An 11,134-nucleotide genomic window follows, 5' to 3' on the forward strand; every position below is an offset into this window, starting at 1 on the left:
AGCAGTTTTTTTTTTTTTTCTCGAGTGAATGCATTATACATCTGTAGATTTTAAATCAGAAACTACTAAAATATAGTTGTGTTCTGATTCTTCTGTTCAGCCAGGACATGATTCGAATTCTCCACAATACAACAATAGTAAAATATTTCCAATGCAGTGTTGTACTATTACAAAGCTGGTTAGAGTGACAGTGAGAAAAACATCTACATCCCACTAATAAACAGAGGAATCTGTCCGTCTCTATTTTAATTTCTCGACATCCGCTCACTGACCAGACCTCAGACTGGTCAGGTGTGTTGTCGAGGACCAGAGGAGATGCGGTGTCGACTGTGAGGGTTTTTCAATGAAGCGGATCTTGAGACGATCTCAACATCGACAGGGGATTCGTCCGTTTATTTTTCTGGACTTTCCGTTTCTATGGTAATCACGATTTCTTTTGATGATGTCACTGATGATGTGTGTTACCAAAAGATCATGGTCCAGTGTGACAGCCACTGCAATGTTTTTTTTGCGCATCTTTAATTTCTACTTGCATTTTGGAAACAATTGATGATGGCAGATAAAAATAAAGAAAATCTATCAAAATCTCAGTTACATTGACACATTGTCTTGTTTGCTGTGTCAGTAACAGTGTAAAAATGAGGTTTTAGTGGATATTAAAACATCTCCTGAACAAAACACAAAGAAAAACATTCTTGTTACTGTCTGATAATGGTTTTCCATTGTGAGAAGGTAACAGCATTAAATTTTGTCCCTGAGCACTGGCGTGTAAAGAACTGTGGCAGATAAAAGAAGAATACAAGGGTCAACATTGGTTTCTGAATCTTTTTTTTTTTTAGCTGAAGTGTATCAAGAGCAGCCAATGGTCACTCAAGAAACCTCAATTGTGCTGGAGTGGTTCAGTAGATTGAATCAATCAATAATTGTTTCGCCAAACAAAATGGAGTTGTCTTTGAGGCCATTTTTTATTTCATTTTATTTCTTTTTTTTTTTTTTGCCTTGAGATGATTCCAGGAGCTGTCCTACTTAAACTAGCGGACTGCTGCAATCCTGCTGGAAATAACAGATCACTCTCCTTCTTTAAGTATGACCTGATCTCGTTGGTTTGATTTCCACTCAGCCACAACAAAGCTGTGTGCGCTTGCAAAGGCAATCGTTACAACACACACTGTAGCAAAAGCCAGAGCTGGATGAATGCCATACATGCACATGGGGGTGAATATCTAATAATCTGTTACTTAGAAAGGAATAATATTGATCTACTAGTTAAAAACTTTAACATCTTATATCTTATAGATTCCACAACAAATTCAATCCCAAATGCTTCTTGTGTACTTCATGTAGGGTGGCATCAGAGAAGACTGAGACCCCTTCCCTTTCTGTGTTAAAGCTACCACTTTGCTCATCAATCTATTCTCAATAATCCATAATGTTGTATGTGTGTAGTGACCAGCTGTGCATGGTGCACAGAGGAAACAGAAGGAGTTCAGTGTTTTTCAATCAGTTTATCACTGAATGTTAATGGGGGAAAAATTGCAGGGTAGTCGGGTCTATTTTTTTTTTGATAGGGGGGGAAGTAACAAAAACTGCTTACTGCAAAAAATAAATTTCAATTGCTCATTTCACATCTATTTTATAATTCACATGCATTTTCATTTTATCAATTAATGTGTTACTTCCACCCTCATATCCTTTTGTTGGACGCAGAAGGATCAGAACCCACAAACTGCCACTTGGGGCTATATTTATTATTTTTATTCTTCTTCTTCTTATTATTATTATTATTATTATTATTATTAGAACCCAAAGCACCATGTTCTACCCTATGGAAAGTGCCATGTTTATTATTACTCTTAGGACAAACGAGTCAAATTTTTTAGTGGCTACAGGTACTCAAAAAACTCCAAAAAGCCTGCACCTGCATCAGACGTGGTGAAACATTATACTGTATGTTTTGTGGGTCATGTGCATGGGTGTGGTGTTGTAAAATGGCTCAATAACGCCCCATACAAAAATTTAACAAAGTAGCCCTGGAAGTATGTGTCACGCGTGTTCGACTTTTATATTTTGTTTTCAAATTTGTTATTTTCACTTGAGGACATTTATCAGACTTCACACAGCTCCCTCATATGCATGAGTACTCCCTTACTTGTGAACACATTGTGATGTGTTTACCTTTAACTAAGAATTTACCAATCAAATAAATAATCACTGTATAAATAATTACAGATTTAACCAGGCATCAGGTGGATTTTTGTCTGTCTGTCCGTTGACATAAACCGATGTTCTCACCTCATTGTGTGGCAGCCCAGCAGCTGAGAAAATTGGGATCTTCTGTCCTCTAGCGATGCTGTTCATGCCATCAATGGCGGAGATGCCGGTCTGGATCATCTCCTCGGGGTAGATACGGCACTGAGGATTGATGGGCTGACCTGGAAAACACAGACACACCATTTCTCTAAGAGACCCCCCTAAAAAAAAACAATGACAACCTCCATGTTTATCAGACAGGAAACAGGAAACCTCTTCCAACAAAATGAAGCAAGAAAATAATGATTCAATACAATAGCTCTCTATGTTTGTTGGTGTGATGGGCTGAATGCATTCAATGTAAACGTTTAAGGCCAAACTTTAGGGTTAGGTCAGCAAGGCCATATAGGTTTGATATCGATTTTATATGAGTCACCTTACTCTAAACTAGAGCCTCAAAAATGAACAATGAATGAGTGTTAACAGGAGGAAACAGGTCACTGAGGTCATACCCATAATATCCAAGTAGTCCTCAGCCAGAACACTGGGCCCACGGTCAATGGGTTTTCCTGAGCCGTTGAACACACGCCCTGAAAAGAGAAGATTTTCTGCTTTGAGCCGAGTAGGAATCAGGTCTATTGTGTCATAAAGAGCAGCTATTTGGTTTATCTGAAAGTTGAATTCAAAGGTAATTACTAAAAATACTAATAAAATACGATTCATTAGATGACACTTCCAACCACATCTGATCTATTCTGTTTTGTGTCAGACTCTAAAATGGATGAGAGTGCTCCTGGTGGCTCTTGTTGAGTCTACTAGTAGCAAGTGCAAGTAATTATTAATTCATGGACATGATTAATGATATTTCAAAAACAAAAGCATGTTTACTTCATACAGCTGTTCAAATATATGTAACCTTGTGCTGTACTGAGATAATCACACTGATTGAGACATTCAGAGATAAGGTTTATAAAAGGTTTGATTCAGGGTTGCTTTTACCATTCACTTAGTAGATTCAAAACATTAGTAAAATGAGCAAATTGAAGGAAAATGCAGCATTCAACATGTAAAATGTTCATCTTTGTGTTAAAAAGCAAAGAATGAAGAGAATTATGTGGAGGATTATTACTATATCACTATATGTAGATTCAATTTGCCGTGTGAAGCTCATCGTACCCAGCATGTCCTCTGACACTGGGGTCCGCAGGATATCACCAGTGAACTCGCAGGCCGTCTTCTTGGCATCAATGCCTGATGTTCCCTCAAACACCTGAACACACACACACACACACACACACACACACACACACACAACAAGCAATTATGATTTTTTTTAAATTTTTCTCCAGACACCATGGTGAGTTCCAGGTGTCCACAAAGAGTACAAGACACTCTGTGAAACTGCACTGGTGCTAAATGCTCACATAAGCATGCTAAAATGTTTACAATGATAATACTAGCATGTTAATGTTTAGAAGATACAATGCTTACCATATTTACGATGTTGGTTTAGCATGTTAATCTTTGCTAATTGGCATTAAAGACAAAGTAGAGCTGGACATTATGGGACTGTCATTGGTTAGAAAAGGTATTTAGTCACAGACCAAAGCATCAAAAAGAAACTTTGATCTGATGATAGAGCTACATGAAAAGTCAGGAGTAGTGATGTCACGAGAACCCATTTCACATTTGACGCAGGTCATCGAGGACAAGTTATAGATGACCAAAAGCCAGTGGGCATAAAGCGTTTCAATGACTTCACTTTGGGTAAACGAACTGTCATCTCCCCTCCACCTTCTGCTCTCATGCAGCTTCATATAAGCTCACTCCACCTCCACGTCTAATGGTTGGTACTGTGCAGTCACTGTGGTGGCCCTGGTTTGGTCCACACAAAACATGCTGGGCCTCATCCAATCCAGACCAAATTTTTCTGGTTTCATATTACCAAACGAGCTGCCCATACTCATCAGGTTATGTTTCATCTTTTTTGGCAAAGTGTAATCCTGCATTTTGTGAGCACTGGTTTATATCTTTGACTGTGTATGCAGAGGTCGACTTCATGCAGTGTCCTTCACACTGTCTGATCAGTTTCCACAGATACTCCCTGTGCCAAGTCACCCGTTCTTATCCATCTGTTTTTCAATACAAGGTTGAATAAATAATGACTGCAGTTCTCATTTTTTGAGGCATCACTCAACCTGCTGACATTGGTAGTATGACTCTGTTCAGTTTGTTCACTCGCCTCTCCTTTATGAAGTCTGGTTTCATACTTGCTCAGGCAACCATGTTGCATTAGACACAACCCAAGCCAAAACTGAGAAAGCTGTGGTGGAGGATATTTGATAACCTTGTTCATGCAGTTAGCCTTAACTGGAAATTACAGGTGTGATCGTTGTTGTTGCAGTCATGCTTTTGTTGCATCGAGGTTGTTCTTTGGGGCTGCATGTATCTATCTGACCTCTTCGTTTTTAATAATTCATAAAACACCTTTCAACTTCAAACTAATGCAGTTATTCTAACATGATATTGTTCTGAATCATTTAACATTTTAGTGACTGGATGTTTATTTTCTTTTGAAAGGACGAGTGTGGAGGATTTAGTGACATCTAATGTTGAAGTTGCCGATTGCAACCAACTGAATACCCCTCCCTCCACCCCTCCTGCCGTCCCTCCCTTTTCAATCGTGTAGGAGAACCTACGGTGGCCTTCAGGTGATATGAAAACGTGAAAGGTCCTCTCTAGATCCAATGTTTGCTTCGCCATTCTGGGCTACTGTAGAAACATGACGGCGCTACATGGTGGGCTCTGTGGAGGAGAACCTGCTCATTCTAAGCCAACACAACATTCTTAGTTTCAGCTGATATAAACTAATGAAAACATAATTATTAACCTCTTTAAATCCTACACACTGGTCTTTTAAAGCTGGACACTGTGGTTTATAGCAAATGTTACTCAAACAGGAGTAAACTGCATTTATTGGGGACTATTTTGAGCGGTGGAGTGATACACATTCGGTGCCATAGCGAGTATTCACAGCCACAGGAACAATAAACAAGAGGTGCACCAGGTGCCAGTCAGTCAGTTTCTTACCTGGACAACTGCCTTGGTTCCGATCACCTCCAGGACCTGCCCACTCCTCTTGGTGCCGTCTGGCAGGGTCAGGTGAACAATCTCTGCGTATCTTGGGAACTAGTTCAAAGAGATTGAACAGTTTAACTACAGCTGCTCAACAATTACATTTATAATCACCAATACAAACATGAAAACACATTTTTCAGTTTGCTGAATGGTAGTGCTGACAATCCCAACCTCATTAATAAATACTATCAATGAATCTTCACAATAAGTGAATATAAATTAATGAGTTTTAGGAGGAGTAGATACACGAGATACACAGTTTAATAAAAACCTCACCTTCACATTATCCAGGATGACAAGCGGTCCATTTACACCTGACACAGTGGAGTAAGCTGAAAGAGGAGAGTTACATCATCGTTACATCGAGAGTTACAGATCTCTGAATGGTTTTTTGTCAGTGGGTCCTATTGTTTGTCCTCACAATGCTATTGGATGGAATACGTGTTTATAGGTCCGGTCATCAGACCATGAACTCACACTACCTGCGAATTTTTCTCCGAGCTCAAATCCTTGTTTCACTGGACTGGATTTGTCAAGATTCAAGTAAGTAAATTAGCCGAAATGTTTTTATTTGTGTTTATTACAAAGTCCAGAACATGTAGATGTTAAAAGTTATTGTGGAAGACATTCATCAAATTTGATTTTCAGCTTGTTGTGTCTAATGTTGCAATTTTACAACACTGGGCCTTTGTGCTAGTTACAATGGCCCGTGCACCAACACATGACATGGAGAAACTGAACTTCTCACTTGTTCACATATGTAAAAAAAACATACCATTAGAAATATAATATATGCATTGATTCACTGTAACTAAGTTCTATATGTGTTTTCTCTGTTATTCTTTTCTACTTTAGACCAGAATTGAATAAATTAATTAATAGTTTTTGGTATTTGAAACTCAATCTGTAGCAGCATTTAAAACTCCATCTGCATCTAATCAGTTTAAAAAAAAACAACCTTTTCACTGATCCTGGGTTTTTTTTTTTTTTAGCTTTGTGAGTTTGCCCAATAGCTGCTTGTTGCATGTGGAGACTGGGAACAGCTTCTGAATGTTCTGGGATGGGTTGGGGGATGTTTGTTGCTTTGTTCATGCCCACATTACAGACCATTCTCACCTGTGCCTGAACAATGCAACAGGCATGTGTTCTGGGGGATGGATGCATGCGTCCCTCTCAGTATGATAATAGAGGCAGAATAGGCCAGACAGCGGTGGAAGTGTTCCGAGTGAAGATTCAAGATCTAATCGTAATCCTTTCCACCGTCACACAATACTGTCTATCATATGTATGTCATTATATTTTTTGCCTTTCAGAATGCCACAGCACAGAGAGATCATCAATACACTGTGACTCTACACTCTGTTGACTATGACAAAATTTAGTTTTGTAAATGGAACAAGTAGATTTGTAATTTAAATTTGATCCTACATTTTTTATTAATAAACGACTTCATTAAGATATGACTGCTGTGTTATTATTATTCACAATGTAAACTATTATGGGGCTAAATAGGCAGTCAACCCTGCAAATGAAGCCTGAGTTGTTCTGTATATATGTTCAGACAATGTGAGGACAAATACAGAAATTCTGCCCCCAGTGCGGCCCAACGATGCAATATTACGTTTTCCTAAAAACTTACTAAAACGTAAAAAATTCTAAAACACTTAATTCCTGCACCAGAGGCCTCCTACAACAACATCTGGAAGGTTCAAACATTTTTTGCTCATTTTTTTCTATATCTGGGTTTTACAGGGTTAAGAGGCCACAGGGCAGTAAAATCAGGCAGTGCTGACAATATACCACAATTGACAATTTCCTTGTGTAGCTGAAAGCTGAAGTGCTCACAGCCAATGCAGTTAATAATCACAAGCTGACCTTTCACGGTGAGATGCAAACAGCTTTCATGCCCAAATGTCAGAGGCAGGCAAATGTCAGGAAAAAATGCATGAAATTCACTTGTTCACGAAGGGTGAGGACAATTACACAGTCGCATAGTTAGTTCTGAGCCTCACAATGACAGACTGCTAAATGAAGGGTCATCACTGATGAAGGTTAGTGGAAACAGCCTGTGGCCTTCCCCCATATCAAACAATAATAACTGCAGCAAGATGTACTGAAAGAACATACTAGAGCTCAATGAAAACTAACATTGCACAATGCCATTTCCCTGAACTTCAGCTGCTGCAGACTTCTGTAATCACTATAAGAAGACACAGTAAGTCACTTTTTTATTTGTGCTTAAAAGAGCATTCCAGTGGTTTCACACAAACAGTGCAGTAAATCCAGTGCTCACAACTTATATCACCAAAAGACAGTTCACAAGTGATGCAAGTGGTGCCATCATTTTTAAATGTTAAAAGTTTTTCCTGGTTCCAGTTCATTTCAGAACACTATCAAAATCAACTCACATAGACATGAAAGTTGCTCAGCACAGTTAACGCATCATAATGAAACTTAGGTCCACACTGGCTTTTGTTAATTACGTCATTTGAGAGTTTTAATTGTGTTAAAACCACTGAGTTTTCTGTGAATCCTTCCTGCTCGTCTGATGAGAAAGCTTCTCCCCTCAGAAGCTGATGATAGGAAACTCAACAGGGGCTACAAATACCCAGCAGACATGAGTGATGGAAAAAATGTCAATTTGTCATCAGTTGTAGTGAATGGTGTATGGTGAGGGAGCAGAGAGACAGGCACTAGGCCAGAAGAGTGCCAGACTCTGGAAGAACAGATGACAGCTGGTGGTGTAACTGTGACTGTGCTAAAAAAAGGTATGAATGGGACCACAGGAGCTGGAGTAAGGCGGTGATGCTGCAGGTGAACCCATAACAAGCCATCCTGATTCCAGCACTCACCTGAATCCTGCTGTTTTTACATTTTTAAAAGATTTTTTTAAAAACTCGACTGCAAGAGGCAGCTAGTTCCAGTAGGCCCTGATGGTAACCTGTGCTTACTAATAGGAAGGGAGGGTGTACATTAATGAATCCTGACTTATATTAAGTCCGGTTCTTGGCCTGTCACACCGAGTGAAGAACATCTGTATATCCCTCCTGTGTTTAGCTGGCGATCAGAGCTACTGGCTCCTTCTGGGCCAAAGCTAGGTGTCTGAATACTTATGTCAATGTGATATTTCAGTGTTTAATTTTACTTTTTTTTTTTTTTTCGCAAAAGGCTGCAACATAACACTATGTGGAAAAATTCAAGGGGTCTGAAGACTTTCTGAATGCTCTGTATGTCATATATACACACACACATACATATATACACAGTAGTTGGGTGAAATAAAATATTGTGCCCATTGCGGAAATTTGGATTAAAATGTTTGAACAGCAACAGTGTGAAGTGGTGGTGGGGGGTAGTGCTGCCCATCGTAGGGTGGGATCTCATGTCAATTTAATGTACTTATATTACAATTTATCAAATAATATATCAATAACAGATGAGGAATTTATGACTTGTAATCATTAATTTAACATTTTATATTTGCAACAAAGAAAACTTCACAATCAAAACAAACATTTCATCCAGGTATAGCCTACACACATCTGCAGGACAAAATCTAAGTTCAGTTTACAGGCCAGTTTAAAAATGCTAAATAAACCAGACTGAAATAAATCCTAAAGGAAATGAGAGAAACGGACAACCCTAGTATGGACCCAACCTGTCGCTTTCATTGAATTAAGAAATAGTCTGTTCGCGAGTTTGCAGCGAATCCGCTGACAGCCCCCCCTCCTCCTCACCATCCCTCTGCACATCTGCAGACTTGAGGGTAAATGCAAAGACATGGGACTGGAGGGGGTGGGGAGCTCGAGGTGACAGCATTGTTTCCACTGGGTTTTCTATCATGGTCTGGTGTTCCTCTTTATCTGTGAACTGTCAATCTCAGGACTGATATCAAAGGCGCAAGGAAATTAGAACAGACTGGTACGAACATAAAGCACTAAAGCTTAGCGGGGTGCATCCACTATGCCACTAATTAGGCAGAGGCCAACAAAATAACCTGTCAATGCACTACAATATTGCAGCTATTTCCCACACACACCTGCATTTCGCTCTCTATGAGCTAGACAGGCAGTGTGTGTGTGTGTGGAGGGTGTAGTGGAAGGTGATGGTGAGGGGCTGGGGCAGAGACTGTTAAGAAAATGATTCTAGATCTAGATCCATTCTAATTTTTCTCTGCTACTTCATTGTAACATATACAGCAACATAGATTTCATGTGCAGTCCACTCCTCTGTAATGATGGGACAGTGTGAGTGGACGGTAAAAATGCATTTCAGTCTTAACCATGTGGACAGAAACATAATTCAGCAGGCTTATACTACATCCAAATCTACATGTTAAATGTAAAGTGTACTTGTCCTTCACAACAGGACAACATGCATGTCAACTACAGTCTGTCATTCTGCTGTGAGGCTTCAAACCTGCTCCAAGAATTATTAAGGAACATTTTTATGACAATGATTGACATCTTTTTACTTTTACCTCAGACTGTTCCTACCACACAATTTACAAAAAGACATGCTTTTATTAAAATTCCATCAGATTTTCACATTACATTTTTTTGTTCCTCCTCACATATGGCAGATTGTCCATGTTGGCCATGTTTATAAAAGGACTCAATAGCTACGTTTAGCCGACAAATTGTCCACAGATCTCAAAAGAGATACATATGGCTATTTCCTAAATAGTGATAATAGTGCTGCAGGGAAATTGGGCAACATAATTATACAGGAACCTCTCGGGGATCCATAAGTCTGTGCATCTTTGGGTAGACTTTGGTCACAGTGACAGGGGGACGGAAATGTAATTTCAAGACCTTTTAAGTGACTCTGACTTGGTTCACTCACTATGACCATCAAGTTACATTTGACCACCACAAAATCACAGAGACATACAAACAAGAAACGTACAAACAAAAGAGATAGATAGAATCTACTGTATTTGGTGGTTGCAGCTGTCAGAGGGCATCTACTGGATTACTCCTGAAAAGCTTGAACATACGAACAAACATGTATCATTTAATGAATTTGCCTTGATATTTTAAAGTTTCTTTAATCTGCAGTCAAAAAATGTGGGGAAAAATGTGGAGACTTTTATCAGTTAAGTGTACATACTTGTACCACATATGGTGTACGATTTAATTCTGCCCTAACATCACCCTTGTTTGATTCCTTAAGGAACATTTATCAGACATTTGGTGGCACTAAGTCTTAAGTGTGTATAATTCCTGAATGAGTACTTCCAGTGGGATTAAAGGCCTAACACTGGCTCTATATGCTAGCCCATCATTATAAGAATGAAAAAAAAAAACAGGACACTTACATAGAACTGTGATGATTTAAAAAAAGTGGTTTGCTCTCTCATTTCACAAGATACAATTGCTCAATGGCCTATATGTTCATGAGGTGTGAAGTAGCAACATTTCCCATTAGGTTTGGAAAACTTTCTCCACCCCTCTTTTGCTACTTCAGTTCAAGTGCAGCAGTCCCCTGGCTTGGCATGCAACGGCAGTGTGGGTCACCCTGCAGCCTGTTCAGCTGCCAGAGCTCTTTGTGTACAAAGATGTTAATTGGTCCTAATCCGCCACTAGAAGCTGTTTTGGTAGCCTGACCTCGCACCCTGAAGGACACCTTGGTGTGAAATACTAAAGAGCCTATTCAAGTGCCAGAGAAAAGAGGCACAGAGCATTCCAACACAATTCAATTTCCCAGCTGAAAGGGGTTTGGGTGGGGGGTTCGGTGGGTGGGG

General features: G+C 39.4%; 1 protein-coding gene across 1 annotated transcript in view; it reads right to left on the reverse strand.

Moving 5' to 3' along the window:
- atp6v1ba (ATPase, H+ transporting, lysosomal, V1 subunit B, member a) overlaps positions 1-11,134 on the reverse strand; it is a 34,936-nt gene that overhangs the window by 13,318 nt on the left and 10,484 nt on the right. The window contains exons 2-6 of the mRNA XM_023430587.2: positions 5,665-5,720; positions 5,341-5,439; positions 3,427-3,520; positions 2,763-2,840; positions 2,293-2,432 (exon numbers count right to left, since the gene is read on the reverse strand). Coding sequence (XP_023286355.1) covers positions 2,293-2,432; positions 2,763-2,840; positions 3,427-3,520; positions 5,341-5,439; positions 5,665-5,720 — 467 coding nt within the window. The remainder of the gene's footprint in view (positions 1-2,292; positions 2,433-2,762; positions 2,841-3,426; positions 3,521-5,340; positions 5,440-5,664; positions 5,721-11,134) is intronic.

The sequence above is a fragment of the Seriola lalandi genome, unplaced genomic scaffold (genome assembly GCF_002814215.2).
Source record: "Seriola lalandi dorsalis isolate HSWRI2012SDOR001 ecotype SW California unplaced genomic scaffold, Sedor1 jcf7180002054907, whole genome shotgun sequence".
Classification (NCBI taxonomy): Eukaryota; Metazoa; Chordata; class Actinopteri; order Carangiformes; family Carangidae; genus Seriola; species Seriola lalandi.